Source organism: Drosophila mojavensis, unplaced genomic scaffold (assembly GCF_018153725.1).
Source record: "Drosophila mojavensis isolate 15081-1352.22 unplaced genomic scaffold, ASM1815372v1 contig_80, whole genome shotgun sequence".
NCBI classification, from domain to species: domain Eukaryota; kingdom Metazoa; phylum Arthropoda; class Insecta; order Diptera; family Drosophilidae; genus Drosophila; species Drosophila mojavensis.
In genome coordinates, this window is record NW_025318906.1 from 4,980,281 (window position 1) to 5,004,303 (window position 24,023).

General features: G+C 39.8%; 6 protein-coding genes and 2 non-coding genes across 10 annotated transcripts; 5 read left to right on the forward strand and 3 right to left on the reverse strand.

Moving 5' to 3' along the window:
* Positions 1 to 759: 759 nt before the first annotated feature.
* Positions 760 to 1,515, reverse strand: LOC6578760. 3 transcript variants are annotated; one of them, XM_015163307.3, is made up of 2 exons: positions 1,409 to 1,515; positions 760 to 1,346 (listed from the first exon to the last, which is right to left on the reverse strand). In XM_015163307.3, the coding sequence occupies exon 2, from the start codon at positions 1,330 to 1,332 to the stop codon at positions 793 to 795; it is 540 nt and encodes a 179-aa protein (XP_015018793.1). In that variant the 5' UTR covers positions 1,333 to 1,346; positions 1,409 to 1,515; the 3' UTR covers positions 760 to 792. The 3 variants fall into 3 exon arrangements, with proteins under 3 accessions (XP_015018793.1, XP_002004668.1, XP_015018794.1); XM_002004632.4 differs by having other exon boundaries at positions 760 to 1,335; positions 1,409 to 1,514; XM_015163308.3 differs by having other exon boundaries at positions 760 to 1,299; positions 1,409 to 1,493.
* A 3,635-nt stretch (positions 1,516 to 5,150) lies between these two features.
* LOC6578761 lies at positions 5,151 to 6,549 on the forward strand. The gene is made up of 2 exons (XM_002004633.4): positions 5,151 to 5,955; positions 6,433 to 6,549. The coding sequence occupies exons 1-2, from the start codon at positions 5,234 to 5,236 to the stop codon at positions 6,503 to 6,505; spliced, it is 795 nt and encodes a 264-aa protein (XP_002004669.2). The 5' UTR covers positions 5,151 to 5,233; the 3' UTR covers positions 6,506 to 6,549.
* A 2,493-nt stretch (positions 6,550 to 9,042) lies between these two features.
* Trnat-agu lies at positions 9,043 to 9,116 on the forward strand. The gene has a single exon. It is a non-coding gene; the product is annotated as a tRNA-Thr (tRNA).
* Positions 9,117 to 9,843: 727 nt separating this feature from the next.
* Positions 9,844 to 14,081, reverse strand: LOC6578764 (dynein light chain Tctex-type protein 2B). Its single transcript, XM_002004634.4, has 3 exons — positions 13,292 to 14,081; positions 10,684 to 11,028; positions 9,844 to 10,600 (listed from the first exon to the last, which is right to left on the reverse strand). The coding sequence occupies exons 1-3, from the start codon at positions 13,306 to 13,308 to the stop codon at positions 10,435 to 10,437; spliced, it is 528 nt and encodes a 175-aa protein (XP_002004670.2). The 5' UTR covers positions 13,309 to 14,081; the 3' UTR covers positions 9,844 to 10,434.
* Positions 10,172 to 10,245, forward strand: Trnat-agu. Its single transcript has one exon. It is a non-coding gene; the product is annotated as a tRNA-Thr (tRNA).
* A 1,596-nt stretch (positions 14,082 to 15,677) lies between the features above and the next one.
* Positions 15,678 to 17,342, reverse strand: LOC6578765 (protein late bloomer). Its single transcript, XM_002004635.4, has 5 exons — positions 17,127 to 17,342; positions 16,647 to 16,814; positions 16,419 to 16,577; positions 15,931 to 16,134; positions 15,678 to 15,849 (listed from the first exon to the last, which is right to left on the reverse strand). Exons 1-5 carry the CDS (start codon positions 17,184 to 17,186, stop codon positions 15,778 to 15,780), a joined length of 663 nt encoding a protein of 220 aa, XP_002004671.1. The 5' UTR covers positions 17,187 to 17,342; the 3' UTR covers positions 15,678 to 15,777.
* Positions 17,343 to 17,742: 400 nt separating this feature from the next.
* Positions 17,743 to 20,001, forward strand: LOC6578766 (protein late bloomer). The gene is made up of 6 exons (XM_032730197.2): positions 17,743 to 17,875; positions 18,528 to 18,897; positions 18,964 to 19,137; positions 19,201 to 19,353; positions 19,409 to 19,606; positions 19,670 to 20,001. The coding sequence occupies exons 2-6, from the start codon at positions 18,838 to 18,840 to the stop codon at positions 19,742 to 19,744; spliced, it is 660 nt and encodes a 219-aa protein (XP_032586088.1). The 5' UTR covers positions 17,743 to 17,875; positions 18,528 to 18,837; the 3' UTR covers positions 19,745 to 20,001.
* A 136-nt stretch (positions 20,002 to 20,137) lies between these two features.
* Positions 20,138 to 24,004, forward strand: LOC6578767 (polypeptide N-acetylgalactosaminyltransferase 3). The gene is made up of 6 exons (XM_002004637.4): positions 20,138 to 20,656; positions 21,471 to 21,571; positions 21,687 to 21,867; positions 21,945 to 22,111; positions 22,175 to 23,436; positions 23,504 to 24,004. The coding sequence occupies exons 1-6, from the start codon at positions 20,523 to 20,525 to the stop codon at positions 23,663 to 23,665; spliced, it is 2,007 nt and encodes a 668-aa protein (XP_002004673.1). The 5' UTR covers positions 20,138 to 20,522; the 3' UTR covers positions 23,666 to 24,004.
* The last annotated feature ends 19 nt before the right edge of the window (positions 24,005 to 24,023 follow it).

Sequence of the window (24,023 nt, forward strand, 5' to 3'; positions counted from 1 at the left end):
TTGGTCACGCTTTCTCTACAGCTCGCAGCTTGGCCGAACTAATAACTCAGTCAGGCGTTGTCCTGCGTTTCAAATCCGCTTAGGTTCATGAATTTTCAGCAGTAGCGTCCACTTCCGCTGCAGCATCCGCTTATTAAGCAGCCCGCGCGAGCACCTTGGCAACTGCCGGTTGGTCGCCTAGCTTATGACCAGCCCAAAAAATATATATATTTAGATATACATATATATGAAGGTGGCCAAAAGAAGACGTTAGCTGGCAGCATACAAAGAAATGGAGCTGGCCTCCTGCCCCAACTCCTGGACTTGGCATTTAAGATAAATGATCGCCTGCCAACAATGCGCACAAAGAAGAGTCACAAAAACTTTGGTCACGTTCCTGCTATTTGGCGGCGCAGGCATATGCTACAATGGGGGTGGCTACCAAGCTAAGGGGAATGGCTGGGCGGTCGGCTATATGAGCGGGAGGGGGTGGGGCAACGTCTAGGTTGCATTCTACCTTGCCGCAATTTTAATATGAAGCACAAGTTTTAAAATTCAAGACACATGCAGGAGCTTAAACGTTTTAGAAATCTATTTTTCAAAATGCCAACTCCGGACAGTTGGTAAAGAGGCAGGAGAAGCGGTACCAGAGAGGGAGGGGCGCGCCATGGCATGGCACATGTGTGCGTGCAAATTGCCAAACGTTGCGCGCATTTAATTGAAACGTCTGCATGGCTCCAGCATAGGGAGCGAGGTGAAGTGAAAGTGTTTTTGGCCAACTATGGGAACAAGCAAACACTTTTATTGGTACGCTCAGAATAGAAACGTTGCCAAATAAATGCTTATGGGCAGCAGCAGCCCGTACAGGATATACAACTCAATTTTCGAAGCCGGCATCTGCTGCATTTGGTCGAGCACCTTCTGAGCCGCCTTCAATTTGGTACAGTGTTCATAGAGCATCAACGTGTGCCATATGATCGTATGCTCCACCCACTGCACGTGCTCCAACTGCTTGTAGAAGTCGTAGAAGGTAAGCAGCAGCATCTGCTCATAAATCTCGGTTAGCACTATTGGCGGAATATGCGTGTTCATTCTGTCAATCACACTGACGTCCAACTGGGGCAGCTGCAGCTCATTGATCAATGCCTCACAAGCGACCAGCGACTCCATTTTCCCCATGCCCTGCAAGCGTTCCAGCAGCTGACGCATCGACTGCTCCTGCTCGGTGGGCAAAATGCCAGTCGAAGCATCCAGCGACTGCAGCGCTTGGCCATAGCTGCCACGACAAATGGAGGCGACTACCCCATTGGCCACTCTTCGCTGATTGGGTGTTAGCGTGTGTGAAAAGGACATTGCCTACAAAGGCTCTGTTATGCTCAATAGAATATGAAAACTCTAAGCTGATATGCTTTTATATTTTTATGCTTACCGCATGTATCGTGTAGGCTATATTCTTAGGTCTGTTTTTATTATTTCAATTTGATTTTTGTATCACATACTCTCCAAATAAATAATTTATTTTTTCAAGTCTGATAACTTTTTCTATGCAGCTTGCCTACGTTAAGCTTGCGTTAAAAATTTCCTTTCTCAAAGCCGCTGTTAAACGAACCAGTGCTGATCACCTTGCTATTATTATGAGCACTGCTGTTAAGATCTGCCATTGCAATCACACTCTTCCCTTTCACCGCTCTCAGTATGTTTAAATTTCCCAGTCGAGCTGAAACTCATTACGTACAAAATATCCCATATCGAATGCAGCTTATGCTCACTGTTAAATGTCGCATTCATGGCGTCTTCGTTTGAGTCGCTGTTAAAACTACTTCTGTAAAGAGCTGTTCAGCCCAGCAGTTTTATTATGTTAGTATTTCCCAACGAAAGCTTGCATTAAAGCTCTTTGTTCCCCACTTCGTTATTATTTCTATTCTTTATATTTTTCTTTTTTCTCTCATATCAACTACTGTGTTAAAGTTGAAAACGTGCTCCAAACTTGACACCGCCTTGCCATGCCTGATGAGGGCAGGCGCGGCTGGCTCCCGGCTACAGGGCCCCATAAATCGAGCCACATATGGGCGACATTACAAGTGGCTGCCGTCTGTGCGCCCAATTCAAATGGAAATCAAAGTGGGCGTTCATGAGTTAAACACTCCAGCAATGGCGAGGGGCGGCCAGGTCCTCGACAGGTCCTGGCAGGAAGTTGAAATGTGACAAAGTCGCTGGCAATGCGCGCACTTGTGGTTTACGACCTGAGCTTCAGCTCTTTTTTGCCCAGACTCAAGTGGGCCAGGGGGCTGGTGGGCTATAAAATGGTGCAGCGTTTCCGCTTTTGACTGCCACATTGCTCAAAAATTTATTATTCTCGTCTAGATGAGTTCATTATTTTGCAGCATGTTCCGTATGGCATGTGGAATGTGGAATGTAAACTGTAGCAAGCAGAGTGAATGTCGAATGCGAAAACAATTTAATTTTATTGTTTTGCACATAAATTTTTCGGTTTGCCATACGGCAGAATTATGCATTGTTTTTCACAATGGTTGAAAGACAAAGACGAAATAGAGAAAACTATTTTCTACACACCGAACAATAAATGCCCTATCAAATGTTTTTTATTTATATTAAAATATATAAAACAAATATATACATGTATATTAATTGAAAAATAAATGATTGAATATTTGGCTAACTAACAAAATTAAAATACACATAATAGGTCTATTGAAAGCGAAATATAATATTAACTGTATTCAAGAGCAGACTTACCTACTTAAGGCAAATTATATCACGCTCTCTTTCTCTCACTCTCATCGAATATGAGGTATATTTAAATAGCTTTGAAAAAGCACAAAAACGCATTAAATTTCACTTAGTTTTACTGATTACTGTAATCTAGATACTAAGACAATTCAGAAATTCATACACAACTCATGCTAAACGTATTAAACTTTGTATTTTAGTTCACTCCGATTTCAAACTATTTTCTACACCCGCAACGCACATCCGACAACGCACTGATCAAAACAAAAGACGCGCACGTACTAAATAGCTTAATTCAAATCGCTCTCAGCTGCACACTCAACTCAGATAACGGGATCAAAAGTACTTTCAACCAATGACGCTCATTTGCTTGACTTCTCCCTGCCAAAGCATGAGCATGCACAATGCCTGCTCCCTAGTGCTAGTAATTCACACATATAACGGGATCAAAAGTGCAAATAGTAAATAATGAACGAAGAGATGCATAATTTACATAAAAAGCGAGGACTTTCTATCTCTGTCTTTCCCTTTGTTTTTAGCAGAGCAAATGATTTTATACTTTATGCCACAGCTCAAATTCCCATTGCAAGTGTATTCAAGGGAAATTCCTTTAAAAATCTGAGCCACTCACACATATGTGTGTGAGAGTATAGGGAATGATGACTGGGTGGGTGGCATAAACCGTTGCGTGTTGGCCATATAATTGAGTCACGTTTGGCCGGGGCTTAAAGGCGCCTCTGTAAAATATTCAGATTTATGCCGCGTATTGGAAACATGTATATAGAATGGATATTTATATATGTGTGCGTATATCCATATAAACAAATTGTTGTGAGAGTGTGTGCTGTGATTTATGTAAGCAATATTCCTGATTGCATATTAGCGAAGTCTGCGATTGAGACTCAACATTTTATGGCGCTTGTGCATGGAATAGACGGAGATCGAATCTGAAGAAATTTTGAGTTATTATTTCATGTATGTATATCAAGATATAAGAGCGAGGGACTTGAAATTTTGTTTGTGTGTTTGTATGCGACTCGAGAGAGTCTCGAGTAGAGCTTTCTTACGTGTTTTAACAAGTCTTTGACCTCTCTAGTTCAATTTAAACCCTCTTAGAGAATTTAACCACTGTATCTCATATCATAGCACACGTTAAAACCACAAATAAACCTATTTTGTACGTTGTTATTAAAGTAATATGGACCATCGCTCTGTCTACCATTTCGGGCTACGTGTTTATAATGCCAATTCAAGTTTCGACAACCCTCACAGGAGCCCCCATCCACATAAACACACACAATCATCAATAAACAGAAACTAATACACGAACCGGAATCAAAATGCGTGCTGGCATCCCAAAAAAATAATGTTCCAATACACAGCTCCACAATAGCAAAAAAATTTAATTTATCTGTATCAGTTCCACGTGGAACCAACTGAAACTCAGGGCTGACAAACGGCAGGATTAAACAGGCGAAGCGGCTTGGCTGGAGGAACTGCAGTGCCGCGTGCCGACACAGCTGGAGGAACACATGTTTCAACAAATTCATCTGCCATGTCACAATGCGCAACGGTATGCAGAATTTTTTGGGGTTCACCCCAATGTTATTGACATGGATATGGATATGGATATGGTTTAGAGGGGGTCTCCGGGGCGCTAGTTTCGGTTGTGGCCCGGCTGCACGTGACAAGACTCGACGAAAAGTGAAACTTTCTGTGCAAATATTTTCCAGGCAAACAGCTTGCACTTAAAGTCTATGGCTGTTGCTCCCCTTTCTGCCCCTCCCACTCGCTCCACGGCGCCTCCCTTGCCAGACTGTCCCTTTAAGCTGTTTGTGTCATTAATCAAATGGTGCCCAATAGCGCGTCAGCGGCTGCCAACCCTTTCAACCCCCTTGACTGATAACTTTGCCTTTTCATACCCTGTATCAATGGTCGTATGCTTGGAAAGAGGGGTTCAGTCAGCTGTTAAGCAAAGATATTTAGATGCACGACCAGATAGTGTAGGATATACTAAAACATCTACTAAAGCATCCGCTGTCCTGTTCATCTCTCTAACCGTTCGCTCAATAAATATTCGATTCAGTTTTTAAACTATTGCAGAGTATCTACTAGTCTGTCTGCCCAGCTGTTGCCTCAGTTTCCGCTTGTTAGAAACCCATTTTTGAAATATGAACTTTTGGAGTTGTTCTTTCTTCTGCTGACGAATGCCGACAGTCATTAATAAATTAGGGGTTAAACCATTGGTGAGAGCGGGAGGTCGGGGGTTGGGTGTTGCTTGGGAGGGCAGAGCTGGTTGGCGGTGCTGAAAAGTTGTTTATTTAATTGAAAGTGAAACGAGCGCCAGCAGATTTGTTTAACTCAATTAAATAGGAGTAGAAATCAAGACAAGGGCAGGCGGGGAGGCGGGGAGGCTTTGCTTTTACGATCCGGCCAGTTGTCGTCAAGCACACAGTTTTACAGTTAAATTCAATACACACAGTTTTAGTTACACTTTGTCAATATGAATAAAATTGTTAGCTATTGGTATAAGGGCGATGCCTGCCAAGCGGCGGGCGTGATCAGTCCAGAGGAGAGCGAAATACTGAGCTCCAGCGACTTTGATGATGAAACTGTTTCTGCAGAGGAGCCTGATCTGAATCTGCCCTACCAGCAACTGGAGGCGATTAAGCAGCGTCTCAAGAAAATGCGAGCCAAGCTGATATACACACCGCCCGATCCGTGCGAACAGGAAGACGACGGCGTTTCGGCCGGAGAGCAAGCTGACTTCCTCAACCAGAAACAATTACAACTGCAGCAGCTGCGTCGCAGCAACTGTCTCCTGCGCTGCCAGCTGCAGAGTCGTGTGCAGCATTTGCATAGGGCACGCAAAGAGCTGCTCCTGGTGGAGAATATGCGCTGTCAGCTGAACAAAATGCTGGAGAAGATGGTCACCGAGATGAACATCTTAGAGGAGTTCAAAGTCTCGGTACAGCATCATTTCGGGCTCTGCATCGAACGGAACGAGCAGATCAAGATGAGCAAAATTGACTGCCATGACTTTAGTGAACTGGTGCATGACAAGACCATCCGTAGGATGGGACATATGCGCCCGCTGGTGCCCCTCCGTTGCCATTTGCAAGTGCGCTACAATCTGAACGTGGAGCTCATACTCCTACGCGTCTTCCTACAGTCGCTCTTTGGGAATATCACTGAGGACTGGAAGCTATTCAATCGCATCCTAAAGTAAGTTTATAAGATACATAGATATATAGATGCATAGATATATAGATACATAGATACATAGATACATAGATACATAGATACATAGATACATAGATACATAGATACATAGATACATAGATACATAGATACATAGATACATAGATACATAGATACATAGATACATAGATACATAGATACATAGATACATAGATACATAGATACATAGATACATAGATACATAGATACATAGATACATAGATACATAGATACATAGATACATAGATACATAGATACATAGATACATAGATACATAGATACATAGATACATAGATACATAGATACATAGATACATAGATACATAGATACATAGATACATAGATACATAGATACATAGATACATAGATACATAGATACATAGATACATAGATACATAGATACATAGATACATAGATACATAGATACATATCTCTTTATATTTACATTTCTTCATATTTACAGGAAATCTTGCAGAAAGAAACACAAGTGCTCCAATCAGAAGGAATCTAATAAGTTGTTGGCCCTTGGCAATTAAAGTGCTCTGACCCGAGTCTCGGTCATTAAATGTTTCACATTTTACTTTTTCATTTTATTTTCATTTTCATTTGCGTTTTATTGGCTGAGTTTTTGGCGCTCGGTTCTAATTGCTTTTGAAATGTCGCTCAATTAAGATTATTGGCGCTTGGCGGCTTTTATGGCACTTCTGTGGGCTGCTCCCTCCCCTCTCTCTGCCCCTCTTCTTTCCATCTCGCTCACTGTCGTAATAATTATAAAATTTCAAGAGAAATTGGCTCAGCAATTGCTTCAGATTAATGACGTGCGCTTTTATTTGACGGCGTTAAAGTTACAATATCATAGCAGCAATCCGGCTCGCCCTTGCTCCCTGCTACCCCCACACATCCTGCCACTGGCCACATTCTAATCCTGCCACACAAATGTACGCATTCCCACCAGGATAAGCCGCTGCAGCTAAATACGAAACGGCATCAGATAAAAACAAAGCAGATTTGTCTCCCACACACACACAGAAAACAAGAAAAAAAAAAACCCTGAAAAGTCCCAACAAAAAAATAGAAACGAAAATGGAGCTCTTGACAGCCCGCAGCTAAGCCAAAGGCAAGCCAACACATTGACATTGGGCTCCACATCCTCCAGCTCCGCCTCCTACTGCTTCGCCACTTTGTTTAGCCTTGTCGAACTGCGTAAAAACTCAATTGCCGCGCATTGCCAGACAGGCACCAAAAGGCACAAACTATGCATTGAGATCGGGTGGCTCACTCACTCTCTTTCTCTCTCTCTCTCTCTCTCTCACTCTCTTTCTCTCTCTCTCTTTGTTTTGCTTCCTTTCTCTGAGCTCTATAGTTAGTCGGGGGCTAAGGCTACATTGGGTTAAATACGCCTCAGTCCTTCTACTGCATTGAGTGAGAGATAGCGCCAAACGGCAAAAGCGAATTTATTGGAGTCATGTCCTGATAAGCATTCGCTTCAATTCCATGCCAAATTACAATGTTACAAGCCCGAAAAGCGATTACCAGCGCCTCAACGAATCAAAAATACTCTCGAATATAGTTAGAGCATAGAGTTCTGTTTGTATATAGATTTATAGGAGATATAGGTGTATGTGAATTTCAACATTTGCTTTCTTTTACAATTCACATGTAAAGATAAATTACCTTATAAAAAAAATATTAATTTTAAATTCACAAAATTGCTTGAGATGTTGCCTCATAATATATATGGCAATATATGATCTAAAGAATCTATACCTTTTATTTTATTCGATCTTAAGGACTAACTTTAATCTTCCTATATCTAAAGTTTTTCTTTTTATGAATATGTACTTGTATTACTTCATTCACTTGTCAAATTTAAATAGAAAATCAACTTTTGCACGCTCCTATTTGTTGCAGGGTATACAAAACATAGATAGACACATCGAGATACAGGCAACGTTACAACACATCAGACTACATGGCTGATACACAGGAAACGCATTAGATACTTTTAGGTACGGCGACTGGCACTGGCTGTTCATATGGGTCTGTGTGTGTGTGTGTGTGTTTGTGTGTTGACTGGGCCAGACCTGGACACTGGACCCTGGCTAGAATGTGCTGTTCTGGTCAAGTTCGGTGGCTGCTGTTGTTGGCAGTGCGATAAAAATCTGCGTAAAATGATGCGGCAATTTGATGAGCAACTAACTTCAGGCAATTAGTTTGGTCGAAACGCAGTTACAGCTGGAGTTGGGAATTGGTAGTTGCGAATTAGAAGTTTGTCGTGCGTGTTTAACTGTTGCGTTAGTCAATAAATGGCGAAAGAGGGGAAACAATTGTTATTGCAGCGGGAATTGTAGGTAGTAAGCCTAATGGCATTTAGTGTTAATGTGTTTAGCAACTGTTTCAAGGTTTCGTTTGATTTATGTGCAGACATAAGGAAGAAACTTTAAAGATAAGTTGCGATACACAGGCTCGAATCGAAGACAAACTCTGGCTATAAATGGCAAAAGGTCCCCAACGAGAAGTCTCTGACAGTAGCCACAGTTAGTGGAGAATGTAAGTTTGTGAATGCCTTTCAGCTATTTTTATGCTGTTTAGCAGGCGAACTCAAAGATACATTTCAAGTGCTCAAGTTCTCTGGTGTGTGCATGTATGTATATGTGTGTGTTGGCGTGAGTAGCCGCAAGAGTACAAATAATTTCCATTTGGCCAACATTTGCATTTATCTTCAGCTTCACAGAGGCAAACATGCCTACTGCCAGCTGCAAAAGTATGTGTACTGAGATGGCTCGGAAGAGGGGGAGAGGGAGAGTGGCAGAAGTAGAGAGCGAGAGATATGTCTACTTATAAATACTTTGACGACTGGCACAAGTTGTAGATAAATATGGCATAGATTACATAACTAGTTCTTGCAGCCAAACAAAAGTTTGCCTACGCACCTTTCCCTCTCTCTCTTTGACTTTTAAATATACAGCTATTTTCCTTGGCGCTTTTCTCTGTATGCACAGCTATTTTTAATAATGCTCTCGAATTCTGTCCAGCCACCATTTGTAGGGCATTTGACGAGCGCATCTGGCAGGGCGCCGTGGCTTAGTTGGTTAAAGCGCCTGTCTAGTAAACAGGAGATCGTGAGTTCGAATCTCGCCGGGGCCTTCGAAGCGTGAAAACTTCGCGCAACAGTTGAATTTTTTTCAGAAAAGAAAATATTTTTCAATTAGAAATTCAACAGCATCTGCCATTTGTGCCATTGTTATTGTTGTTTCCGTTTTCCGCCCGTGTGTTGCCATAACTGTTGTTATTGTTGTTTGCCATTAACATGGCTGCAATTGCCTCAATAATTGTTTCCAATTTCGTTAAAATCAGCCATGGCACTTGCTGCTGCTGCTGGAAAACGAAAAAAAAAAATAGCTATATAAGTTTGCAGTGCTAAAAAAGCTTCTAATGAAAAAAGCTTTGCTTTATTTAGCTTTTTTCAAGCAGGTACTCTACCTAGCGCAACGACACGGCTGATAAGCTGAACTAGATTTAAAGCATTTACTATTTATTATCAAATTTATAGGTATGTAGGGGGAAAACAAAAGGGTTGATTACTAAATACCCTGTTAAATTTAGCCTAAAATAATAAAATAAGATAATAATAATAATATGGAGATATTTTAAACTAGATTTGAATTAATTAAAAGTTTAAAAAATAAATAGAACAATTATTGATAAATTTAAAAAATTAAATATTAAAAAATATTGAAATTTAATTGAATTGAAACGTTTATCTCTTTGAAATATTTTATCTAAAAATAAATATAAAAAATAATGAAGACATTAATATATTGTTACGTATTTTTTCTAACAATTTATTTATAAATAAAGTATTGCGTTGCCCACTTAATAATTATTTAAATTCTTATACAATATTTCACTCAGTCTAGTCTCATAGCCCAATCAGAACTTCATAGATTTGATATGAGTGTACTTAAGCACAGCCAACATACATACATATAAATCAATACATATCTCTATCCCTCCCTTTCCCTCTACCGCATATTTCCATCAATATACTATCTTCGTGTTTTGTTATATCTCTTACGGAACGAAAACATGTGAACAAATATTCAATTAAACAATGGACTTCTCAGGTAGACAGCTATAAATAGAAATCGAGCGCAGTTCAGTTACCTGAAGGTGTCTATTTTTACCAGTGAAACCAGTGGGGCGCCGTGGCTTAGTTGGTTAAAGCGCCTGTCTAGTAAACAGGAGATCGTGAGTTCGAATCTCGCCGGGGCCTTCAGTAGATTAAATCTACTATAATAAATTTTTTTCTGTTTTCTTAATATAATTTAGTTTTTCTACAATTTTTCTACATGCAAAGTCTGCTAATTTTTATGAAATACTCCTTAAATTAATTTAATTCACAACTGGTTTGTGCACATGCTAAAGCTTTTTATGTGGAAGCTTTCAGAAGTTCGTCTGGCCTCTAGTCCTGATAGACCAGATACAGGACGACAATCATGAAGTACGTGGGCCGCTCGTAAACCAGTTGCGTAAAATTATCCCGCTTCTCATCCATCAGATGGCACATTCGCTGATAGATGCCCTGATTCTGTTTCTCCACAATCGAGAGCAGACACACGATACGATGGCTGTAAAGTATTTATATAGATTTCGTTTTTGATGGGTTCAGCTGGGTTACCGATTTGTGGTTTATAATCTGTACAACACTCACCGCCTGTGGTTTAGCTTCTTGACCCGATCCCGTATCTCGGCCGCGAGACTCTCGACCAGCTGCAGCGCGCGCCAAGAGTCGAAATTGCGACTGAATCGATCCCACAGCAGACGCTCCTCAATGCAATCCTCGATGATTTTATGGGCACGTTCCATATTGAAATTGGTGTGAAAGAATTTCCAATCATTTTTCGGCTTCTCCTTACGCTCGGCGCCCTCGCCACTTCCACCGGCAGCTCCACCGCCTTCGAACAGGTCAGAGCTCTGCAGCGCTCGCCGTCGACTCAACATGGATTCGGAGAGCAACGCATTCATTCGATTGGTGGTCCGCACCGAGGCGGTGATGCTGCAGTTGAAAATGGAAAGCTAAAGGTGTTAATTAAAGCAAACGAGCACATACCGCGTCTTCATCGCGGTCCAGGTGGACATGGCCGGAGTGCCAGACATAAGTATATTATATTTATATTATTTACAAAAGATATTGGCTAATGTTAAACAAATTCCATGCACTGCTATCTGCACACTGACAGCCACAATGACGATGACGATGTCTCGGCACTGACATGCCGACACGCCGAGCACATCAGGCTGTCGGGCTGCCCCCCTCTGGCTTCTATATAGTACATATATAGTTGGATCGGAATTTTGTTGGTTTTGGAGGCAAACTCTTCCGGCTTGCGTGCCGCTTATCATAAAGTCAAAGGCAGCGCTCCAATTGCAATGGCGATGTGGGTGTCATCACCATGCAGAGGAGGCAACACACAGTCAAAGTGTTGCCATATATAACCCTCTCACTCCCTAGCTCTCTCTCTTTCTCTCTCTGTCTTAGTCCCGTGTTGGGGGTCGGGCAAATTACTTGAGCTCTGAGCCATGAGCACGCGAAGCCTTTCGAGTTGATGACTTTTGATCGGTTTTGGTTTGGAACCACCTTTAGCGAGGTGGCGCATCCGGCTGTTCGAAATCGCGGCCATTGTGCGGTTTACGGGCAAAGTTCAAGTACTTTGATTGCATTTACGACACTTGCTGAAACAGCGACGCCCCATGAGTTGAGCATAAAAATCCGTATAAATATCGCTGCCATAGCGTATACAAAGTTCGTGCTGCCGTTAACTGATAGTTATTGCTGCATATATTCCATGAACATAAATACATATATATTTATGAACTTATTAGATTGATAAAGCCCTCAGCCATATTTACAATCTAAAGCAATGCGCTATAATTGTGTTGGGGTAGTGCATGGGTAATGCATGTTTGTTTATTTACAGTGCTGGGCATTCAAATAGAACAGGTTCGATAAATAGTATGAATTGGCTTCAATTGTTTTGCTAGATAACTGCAGACGTTTGATTGATTGAAGAATTAAGAAATTCTAACCACTTTTTTTTTTATTTCTTATAAATAATAATAATTAATAGAGGTAATAGGTAGACTTTGATTGATTGACCGGTTAGTGTAAATTGAATATATGTTGATATGTAAAATTACTTTACTTTATGTATTCTACAGACATACGTCCATGTATATCTATATTTTTCCCTCAATTGCTCTATGTCTCTTGTCCTCTCTCACTCTTTTCATCGCATGTTCTCTTCCCCTGAGGTGTTATCTGCTTTAAGTTTCATCCTCTTGTATAGTGTTTCGCCACCTCTCGTTTCCTCTATTGCCTTTTCCTTTATCACTATCAGCATATTATTCTCTTTGAAGAAACTATCTCTATTCCTTGTGCTAAACCTATCATCAGTTTTCCATCTCTCTCATATTCTTAGTTTTTTATATATTTTTTTCTATCTCTCTTTCTCTCTCTCTCTCTCTCTCTCTCTCTCTCTCTCTCTCTCTCTCTCTCTCACTTTCTCTCTCTCTCTCTCTCTCTGTCTCTCCCATGTCCCTCACTCTTTCCCTCTCTATCGTACTAGTTCACATTTCGGTCTCCATTTTTCCATCCCAACTTTATCAGAGATAAAGGTGAATATCTATTCCCTATTTATTTTTTCTCTCCCCTTATTTCTTTTTTTTTTGCATCTATATATATCTCTCTCACTCTATCTAATCTTCTTTCATTTCTTTTGTTTATTTAGAGAGTTTTTGGCAAGAGAGAATTCCTTCAACAGAAGCTACTATACTATCTGAATTGTGGTGTTCTTTTTAAATTTAATGCTTAAAGATTACGGAATAGATATGAAAATTAAATGAATACTAAAGCGTGTTGACACAGCGGTAGCCGTGGCAGCAGCAGCTATAAATCTTTTATTACTTGAGTAATAAAATGTAAATGTGTCTCTCTGTGCGTGTGTGTGTGCGAATGTGTGGGTATGAGGGGGCAACTAAATATAATAGAGCAGTCGAACTACATTCACATTCACATTCACATTCACGTGTGCTGCCAGCAATGTTAGTTGTTAAGGGGAAAGTTCCACTGTAATGTCTGCCACGGGGCAGTTACCTGGGTTTACTAATTGCCGAGCACAAAGTTTACGACACGTGAATATGTGCCAAAATTAAGGAGCAACGGTGGCAACAAATTAACCAATTTTGTTGCTGCCACCCGCAAACACAAGGTGAAGCTCGATGCGCAAATGTTGACGACTTTTATTTGCATATAAACTTACGCTTGCATGCGACTCATCAGGCGCCACCAATTATGCTATGCTTTTCACTGACTGACGAACTGACTGACTGGCTAACTAGCTGACTGACTGTTAGCCGAATTATATTTTTGGCAAAACTGCACGTGAGCTCGTCTCAAATGTGACTGGCTTCTAACTACGCTAAACATAAAAGCGCAAAGCTAAACCCCAAAAATGGAAACAATAATAAGTAAAAGTGGTTTAAGTGAAATTGATCGGCTAATGGATACCCTGTACATCAAGTTAAGCAGAAAATATGAGCATTTCCATTGTTTCTGTCTATACAAAACCTATTGACTGTAGCTCTTGTCTTACCCTCAGGTAACAGAAAATTGATATCGATTCAAATACAAATACTTAATTTATTGGGCTATATAATCTATATACTGATAGATACTAAAGTCAATGCGCGTAGATATGTGAGTGCATTGATTTATTAAAAACGCAAATAGATTAAAAAAATTTATATATATAATAATATAACCTTTGGAAAGAAAACTTAGGGTATATAAAAATAAAACTAATGTCGAGGCAATGCGCATTCACTTGCTCTAACAGTAAGCCAAGGTGTTTGTTACCTTTGCCTGGAAAGGGTTAGAGAAGAGAAGCAGCAGCAGCAGAGGGTTGGGAAAGTAGTTACACCCAAACCCACCTGCCCCTGCAGATGGTATCTTCCATAGTTTCTGGCTTGGATTTCAGTGGCATGTCTAAGGACAACTCAGACTGTTTTATGGAGCGGTTCACATGTGTGTATGAGTATGTGTGTGTGTGTGTGTGTACATGTGTGTGTACATGTGTGTGTACATGTGTGTGTGCGTTGTCTAAATTGTATTTATTTTGAGTAATTTAGTTTATATTTGTTATATGCATATTATACACACACATGCATACTCACACACACACACACACACACAAACACACGCTCAGCTAGGTGTGTGGCAATTAAAAACTTAGGTTACAAACTGTCGACACAGCTGCATGCAAACCCGTTTACTTTGACAGGTGTGTGTATGTGTGTGAGTGTGTATGTGTAAGCGTGTGAGTGTGATCGCGTGTCTAAATTCGCGTTGAACATATCCACTTAAGAATTGCATTTAAAAATCCACAAAAATCAGAGCGCTGCATGTGAGCACCGTTTAGCTGTGTTAGCCAAAAAGTTTGCACTTGACACATGCTTAGAGCACAAAATATGATATGTGGGTTAGAATATAATAGATAGAAGTGAGTTGCCAGCCCTTACAAAATATTATAGATAAAAATTGTTATACAGTTGTTTCTAGATTTAAAAAAAAGTTGTTATTACATTTTTTATGTAACTGGAATTTCAAATATCAATGCTTAGATTATTCTAAATATCAATAAAATCCCTCGTATAGAACTCTGAATGATTGTGCTAAATTCAACGGCTTTCACTGCTCAGTAGTAAAACCTAAAACGAATTCTATTAATAAAATATACTTGTATAGTACCATCAATTATAATGATTAACGAGCTTCTTAGCAATCCATAAATTGTGATAATAAATCAGTGAGAGTTTACAATGAACAATCAAAAAATGTATTCTAAAACTCTGAAATGTAAAACTTTTAACTACGACTAAATTTTATTTAGATCTCCATATAAACTCTACAAGGCGCTTATCTAAAAAAATTTGTATACCATAGTTCTTATCTAGGGTATACTTAGTTAATTGATTATATCAACTTCTATCTTACTATCAAACGGCCTTTGCACTGTACTCAGATGAATCACTTTGATACCAATAATTTTACTTTCTTCAAAGCATTTATTTCACTGTTGACCTCTCTCTGCCTGCTTAAAGATCAATTATTGTCTATTTTTTACTTATACATATATCCCTTGCTGCTCGATGGTCAGGGTTAGTGCACTAGTAATTGTACTAAATCTACATACTTTTTCTTTCCCCATGAAATACGTCTTATTTACACAATTGTATATTTTATATATACAAAAAGCACAAAAACTTGTAAATATATAACTTTTATAAATATCTCATTAACTACATAAATTTGCCCTCATACATTTAATTCTATATATCAATATTTCTTTTCGTAGTTATCATATTCTTTTATGGGCAGTATTAGTTAATCTGCAATATATATATTTCATCAAACATATATATGTTTTGCATATTTATATATATATATTTTTTATTTTATTCACTGATTATGAAAAATACGAATTTAATTTTAAAGAATTAATTTATAATATTTATTATTTTTTACATTCTTCATTTTCACTTTTCTATATGGTATGATTTCCAAGAATGATCGAAATGATATTTATCTAGTCAAAACATAGCTTATATAATTCTTCAGCTCGCCCGAAAATGATTCCAAGGCAATAATTGCGTGGCTTAATTAAAATACTTTATTAGCTTCTACTCAATCTTCTTGAACATTTATGGAGCATAGTATGATACAAATGGAACATAGTTAGGAACTAGCCTAATATCTGGTACGACGTTCCTCGTTGTTAAAGTGAATGCCCAAAATTGTGGAGCATACAAAGGCGGCGGCCTAAAAAATTAAAAACAAACAGATTGTTAAGGTTGAGTCAATAGAGTAAATATATATATTTTTATAGATAAGTGCACATACCTCAACGGCTATCAGAATCCAGCCAAATACCTTAACCAATTTCGTGGCCTGCTCAAAGAAATCGATCATTTTCTTTAAGCAGCCATCGGGGTAAACTGTGTGTGTGGACGTAGTAGCAGTGCTATTCGTTACATAACAGCTGGTTGGAATTGTTAGATTCGATTTCGTATAGTCGATGGGGCCTGTTATGCCACAGCATTTGAACTGAAAATAGAAGTTAGATGATTAGAAATGTAGGTAACAGTGTAATAATTTATAAATGTCAATTTTAATATAATGTAATACATGAAAACTATTGTGCTGATACTTTGTATATAAGTATATGGAAATTAGATATTTTCATCTTGTCTGACTTTAAAGAAAATAGGACAATATATTTTTTTTTTATTTAATATATTAAAATATAATAAGTTAAAAAAAAAAAATATAAATCATAAAAATGGAAACAAAATAAGCTATAAAATTAGTCTTAATTGTCTAAAACTTACGGTCGTCTGATAGGTGCCCATGGCGTCCGTGCCATTCTTCTGCTTTTCCCAGGCAGTATTCAATTGCTCATGGGCAATCTGTGATTCATTAATATGATTCACATAGGCAAAGCACAGCACGCAAGACAGCACCAGAAGGATCAGCATAATAATGCAGTACTACAAAATAAATACATATAGAAATGAATTAAGAAATTCGAATGGGAATATTAAAACTAATTTACTTACCATCCAGGTGAGGCATGTGCTTTGTTTAATGGAGCCACAGCAGCCAAAGAACGATATCAGAAAGACAATCGAGCCGATCACAATGAAGACTATAACAATGGGGCGTGTCTCCTCAGCAACATCTTTAAGGGCAATAGCGTTGACCACAATAACGCCAATGCCCAAAATCTGAAAAATGGAACCAAACAAAGTTTAAAAACAACATTAAGTTCAAGTTGAGGAAGTCGGTTATGAAATAAGACTCTGTTCCACTTAGATAGGAGTGTGAGAAGGGCGGGAAATTGTTCAATTTGGTTCATTTTCTGTGCCGCGCCCAGGTATGTATCTATAGGTAAATAAATACTATATACACACAAAGCTCATACATCATTCGTGTGTGTATATGAACGCTGATAACGAAACTAAAAATTGCTGAACTTTGACGCTGACTAACTGAGAGTCAGTTCGGCTTAATTACAATTTTTATTTTTTGTTACTCACCGCGCAGAGGGCATTGAATATGAACACAAGATATTTGATCGTTGCTGTTGCACAACCCATTTTTCTATGGTTTATATATTTATATAGATATATATATATTTGTTAGGATACTATAATACACGGTATCAAAAACCGATGCACCTGCTTCGTTGACGACTTTTTTAGACTGAATTACTAAAAAACAACCGAGTGCCGCTTCACCGTCAGTTAGTTGCGATAATGATTCTACTGGGAAATTATTGTGCGACGGCGTTTAAAAAAGGTGCGCATATAAATAAAAATAACACTGTGAGAAATAACATACTGCTAATAGAGAGCAAAGCTCTAGAGGCTATGCTTATCAGATATTTGCCTAAGCCCCCATTTCTGGTTAACTCAATTTAGTGAGTAGTGAGTCGTTTACTTGACTCTGAGCAGTACACAAACTTAATACATGTGGCGCACGGACACGCCCATAAATATGACGAAGATAACTTCATTGAAAATATACCTACACCTAAGTGAGCATATCAAAATATGAAAGTCTAGAAAGACGGAAATAAAGAAAGAAATAATAGAGTAAAGTGAATTATGAAATAAAAATATTTATTTTTAGTGGAAAATGTGAATGGTAAATGGAACCGGGGAAAAATACAAGAGGGAACATATCAAGTATCTGAATCAAACTTTAATCAAAATTCTGGTTATAGTTCACATGTGGATCAGATCTTTATGCATGCCGTCAAGCAAAAAGAAAACAACTGAAATGTGTATGTATATGTTTTATCTATAAGTGGAATATAGTTTAAATATAAGTTGACGTACCTTCTACAACAGATTAAAATTGAAATGGAATACTACTTATAGATTATTGTTTGAAGTGAAACGAAAATGGGGTGCAACAGATAATGCTGAGTTTTTTAGAACAGTACGAATAGTGAAGTGAAATACAAGTGACAAATGGTTGGAATGTAAAGGGTCACACATGAAAGATGAAATTTTTAGACCTTGTACAATACTACGACAAATCTGTATAAGTCATTCGAAGTAAATATGACTAAATATATAAGGCCCTTGAGAATAAAGTGATAGATAATCTCAGATAGTTAAGTTACATGTGATGGATTATGCATTATAGATTGAAACACAATCGAAAAAGACACTCAAATGGTCTCAAGAGTTAGGGTAATACACAGTCTTCTCTGTCCCTAGTTGGCGCATGACCCTGAGCCATAGACTGAGCGCTCTCTAAACTAATTTGCTGATAACAACGCTTGCTAATGCCGCACACACATACAATCCGCGATACCAAACTGATATTAAATGATGACAATGTGGACTTACTGACAAACTCAAATTTATATATGTATACATTTATACATATATCCATATGTAATTGTCTAATTTAGTTCTGTTTTGCAGCTGGCACATCTGGAGTGCATATCAAACATGCGGGTTAATTATTAGTTGAGTGGAATGGCTGAAAAATATCAAATTGCTACAGCTATACATACGATCTACCCAATCATATTTATTGAGCGATAAGTTATGCACAGCTGTTATCACTCTGTTATCGCCCTATCAGCTAGAGCTGTAGAGCTTCTGAATGTTGTCTAAGCTACAAAAATGGACACAGCAAAATAACATTGTTTGATTTTGGTTCCATACATATTTTCCTCGTGCTCAGTTCAGTCAAACTGGTACGAATATTCGCACACGAAATATTACAAAAATGAGTTGCGGTACGAAAACGCTAAAAATCTCATCGTTCGTCTTGGATTTTCTTTGTTGTGTGAGTATTGAGCTAATATATCAAGAGTTATCAGTTGGGCAGATAGATGATACATGTTTCTATCAGGTGTTTAGCGCACTGTCTATAGCGGCTTGCTCGTATGCCCTAGCAGTGTTCCCGCACAGTGAGGCCATTCGCATACCCTGCATATTGGGCATAGTGCTGGGTATACTGCTCTTCGGCAGCACCATCTTTGGCTGCATTGCGGCGCTGCGTGAGGACATTCGTCTTAATTGGATTGTGAGTATTACGTCTACTCGAGTATGCCTACAAATAATAATTATTTTTATTTAATTTTTATAGTATGTTGCAATTTTGTTAGCATTAATATGTGCACAAATTACCGTTATATTCGCACAACCAATCAACTTTCAGTTGTTGGCCAATGAGACCATCTACAATGCCTGGCAGCAGCAACTATACAGCAATGACAGCATGTCCTACTATGAAATCAAGGTAAGACGAACTGAATTTGTTTTATTTTAATTTAATTATTATGTTTTTCTTCTAGTATCACTGTTGCGGCAAATCAGGCCCCCTGGACTATGCCAATAGCAGACTACGCGTGCCCGCTAGCTGTTATTTAAATCAGAATTCAAGCATTGCTACGGATTTATATACAGTGGGCTGTAACCAACGACTGGCCACTGCTTATGTCATAGGCACTCGATATGAGCGCATTAGTGATTGGTCAGTTGTGGGCCTCGAAGTAAGTAAATCTATCTACTCAATCTAAGTACATATGTACTTGACTAACTAATTCAAATTGCAGATATTAACTGTCATAGTTGGCGGACTGTTTGCCATTACATTACAGAATGCGGAACGCAGACGTCCCTACCGCTAGTTTATACAACACTTGATTAACAATTTAAACAGTATTCAAAGTTGTACAAAAATGGTACCTATTGTTTTGTTTATAACCTAAAACCTCGCAAAGTTTTTCTGTTTGAAAACTAAAGAAGCTGAAATGAGCGCCACCTGTTGTGTTTTTATGCAACTATTAACTTATTGTTATTTTTAAATATGCGTAAAGTTCTGTAAACGATTATAGACAAATGGTTTGAAATTATGAATAAAGTGTTAATAAATATAAAGCAGTAACTGTGGTAGTAATATATTCCAATTGTATTATTAAATGTACATCTCAATGTTTAAATATCAGCAGCGCGACGCAGCGTTGCCACCTAAGCTTTAATATATTAACCGACCGCCACAATCTATCGCTCGCGCTATCGATATGTTGTTTACAAATATCAACACAATAAAAATATTAGCAGTGCGCTTAACTAGTTTTCCGCTTTAAAAGCGTAGTTTCCAGCATTCGACCAGCATGTATTCATAACGTGTTGTCAATTAATACACACTCACGCACGCCGCGCATAGTGTAGTGTAAGGTGTATACAGTGCATTGGTCGCGGCCAAGTTCGACGCTCGCAGCGAACAACTCCACAGCACAAGCAAAATATAAAGAAGTGATCAATTTGTATAGCCCAGAGAGAGAGGTTCGGTTATTGTTGCCGGTCATTAGCACTACGTATCTGAAGGCAACCACATCGTGCACACGGACAACTCTCTTCCGAGTAGAAAACGAAAATAAATAACGCTTAGCCATACACGTCAAAATGGGTCTGCGATTCCAGCAGCTAAAGAAGCTTTGGCTTCTTTATCTGTTTTTGCTGTTTTTTGCATTCTTCATGTTTGCAATTAGCATAAATTTATATGTGTCAAGTATACAAAACGCTGAGGTAGAGCCGCGGTGAGTGACCGAAAATTGAATATATTCCATTGTCTTCTATTGTTCAACAATGCGCATAGTGAAATTTGCACAAATTTTTGCCACGAAGTTGCAAGCAAACTTGGATTACAAACTCTAAAACATCATTACGATGCAGTGCATTGCATAATTTCCTTCAAATAAAGTTGACTAACTGGCTAAATGGCTGACGGTCGAGCTGGCTGACTAACTGACTGCCTGACTAAACGACTAACTGACAAACAATCTGGCGATTGACTGAATGGCTGTGTAGTCGACCAGCTGACTGACTGAATGGCTGAGTGACTGACTAGTACACTGACTGAATGGCTGACTAGCTGACAAAAGAACTAACTGCCCGAAAGGCGGTCGAGCTGACTGGCTGACTAAGGGATTAACTGCCCGATTGGCAATCAATCTGGCTGAATTGCAGACGAACTGGCTGTATTACCGGTTGCAAACTTTACTAGCTGCTTAACTGACTGGCTGACTATCTGACTACCAAATTAGCTGACTGTCTGCCTAAGCGACGATCCGACTAGTTGACTACTTCAGTAGCTTCTTAGCTGCTTGGCTGCTTAGCTGCTTAGGTGATGTTGCAAGTGGCTGTTGTTACACTCGAGTGGGTTGACTCGACTTCATCTTCATCTCCATTTCCAGCCTTGCTTTCGATTTTTTTCCGTAGCTATTTTGCATTTCCACTTGTATTGTTAACTGCCCAACATTGCCATTGTCATCTATTGTTTGTTTGTTTTTTTCTGTTTCTTATTTATTTATATTTTTATTTATCTCTGTCCGGTCCAATCAACGTGCGAAGTCATCCAAAACCGCCGCCAAAACGACGCTCACTGTGGCCGTACAAAAACATTGTGGCTCACTATATTGGCAAGGGAGACATCTTCAGCAATATGACTGCAGGTTAATAAACCACATCAATGACACAATACACAATCACATCAACATCAACACCAATACCAAAAACAACTAGTAGAGATAAAAGCAACTTAAATGTTCAATGACTATACATTTGCAGATGATTACAACATTAACCAGTTCGAACCTAAACAGGGCGAGGGCGCCGATGGCCGACCCGTAATAATTCCATTGCGAGATCGCTTTCGTATGCAGCGCTTCTTCAAGCTGAATAGCTTTAATTTATTGGCCAGCGATCGTATACCACTAAATAGAACACTCAAGGACTACAGAACGAATGAGTAAGTAAAGAGTGGAAACTTTTCACTTTCAACTAGATATATAAAATACATATATGTATGCCACTCTACCATTCTAGATGTCGAGAGAAGCGTTACACTCAGAACATGCCCACCACATCGGTGATCATTGTCTTCCACAACGAGGCCTGGTCTGTGCTGCTGCGCACGATAACGAGCGTCATAAATCGATCGCCGCGACATCTGCTTAGGGAAATCATTTTAGTGGACGATGCCAGCGATCGCTGTAAGTAGCCGATGACTCATTGAAGTCATTACAAAACTAAGCACCTTCGCCTTATTCTTGCAGCCTTTTTAAAGCGTCAGCTCGAGGCGTACATCGAAGTGCTAAAGGTGCCCACGCGCTTGTATCGCATGAAGGAGCGCAGCGGCTTGGTGCCTGCTCGCTTGATGGGCGCCCAGCATGCACGTGGCGACGTGCTCACCTTTTTGGATGCACACTGTGAATGCTCGAGGGGCTGGCTAGAGCCGCTGCTGGCACGCATTAAGGAATCCCGCAACGTTGTCATTTGCCCTGTTATCGACATCATATCGGATGATAACTTTAGCTATACGAAAACCTTTGAGAACCATTGGGGCGCCTTCAATTGGCAACTGAGTTTCCGGTGGTTCTCCTCCGATCGCAAGACACGACAAGCGATCGCAAAGGAAAACAAAGACAGCACGGCGCCTATAGCCACGCCGGGCATGGCTGGCGGACTGTTTGCCATCGATCGCAAGTACTTTTATGAAATGGGCGCCTATGATAGGGACATGCGCATCTGGGGCGGTGAGAATGTGGAGATGTCCTTTCGCATTTGGCAGTGCGGCGGACGCATCGAGATCAGCCCCTGCTCCCACGTGGGTCACATATTCCGGAGCAGCACACCGTACACCTTCCCTGGCGGCATGAGCGAGGTTCTCACCTCGAATCTGGCACGCGCTGCAACTGTCTGGATGGACGACTGGCAATACTTTGTCATGCTCTATACGGCCGGCCTCTCGCTAAGCGCCAAGGACAAGGTGAATGTTACGGAGCGCTTAGCATTACGCGAGAAACTGAACTGCAAGCCATTTTCCTGGTACCTCGAGAATATATGGCCAGAGCACTTCTTTCCCGCGCCGGATCGTTTCTTTGGCAAGATTATATGGCTGGATGGTGAGACGGAGTGCGCCCAGGCGTACAGCAATCACATGAAGAACTTGCCGGGACGAGCGCTGTCGCGCGAGTGGAAGCGCGCCTTTGAGGAGATCGAGAGCAAGGCCGAGGAATTTATGTCGCTAATTGACTTGGAGCGCGACAAGTGCTTGCGTCCCCTGCACGACGATGCACCGCGCACCTCGCTACAGCCGGTGACGGTGGGCGATTGCTCATCACACGCACAAACAATGGACATGTTCGTCATAACGCCCAAGGGTCAGATAATGACAAATGATAATGTTTGCCTCACCTATCGCCCGCCCAAAAACGGGGCATTCAAGCTACTGAAAAATCGGAATGCAACGAGCTCCAATGTGGTGCTGACGCAGTGCATTAGCGATCCAAGTCAACAGTGGACCTATGACATGGATGTGAGTAATCAGGCGGACAGATTCTTAATAAATTACAAGCTAATCTGTATTCACTCTCTCCTTACAGACCCAACAAATTTCGCATCGTGAGACGAATCTATGCCTTACGCTCAAATCGGCGACGAACACACGCAGCCAGAAGGTGGAGAAGGTGGTACTCTGCATGGAATGTAACTTCAAGGATATAACACAGAAATGGGGACTTATACCGCTGCCGTGGCGCATGTGAAGCTGCTTTTATGTTTATAATCAAACGAAATTAATCCCCTGCCAGCGATCTAACACAATGTGATATTTATTGAAATTGTTTAACGACCCCCCGACGCACACTCACAAATACGAGCGCAATCACCTGTTCGTGTATTTCTACACCGGGACACGCCCACTTGAATTGTTTTCAGTGTTTGCCTGGGAGCTTTTCTCCAACTTTATTGGTACTCTATGCAATTCTATGTCATATTTATTAAGTGCAAATTTTTAGGAAATTTTAAGGCGACACTAGACAAAACAAAAACAAAAACAAAAAAAAGAGTAACAAATACCTTACATTTTATATAACACTTAAATAAAAGCGAAAAATAACGTAG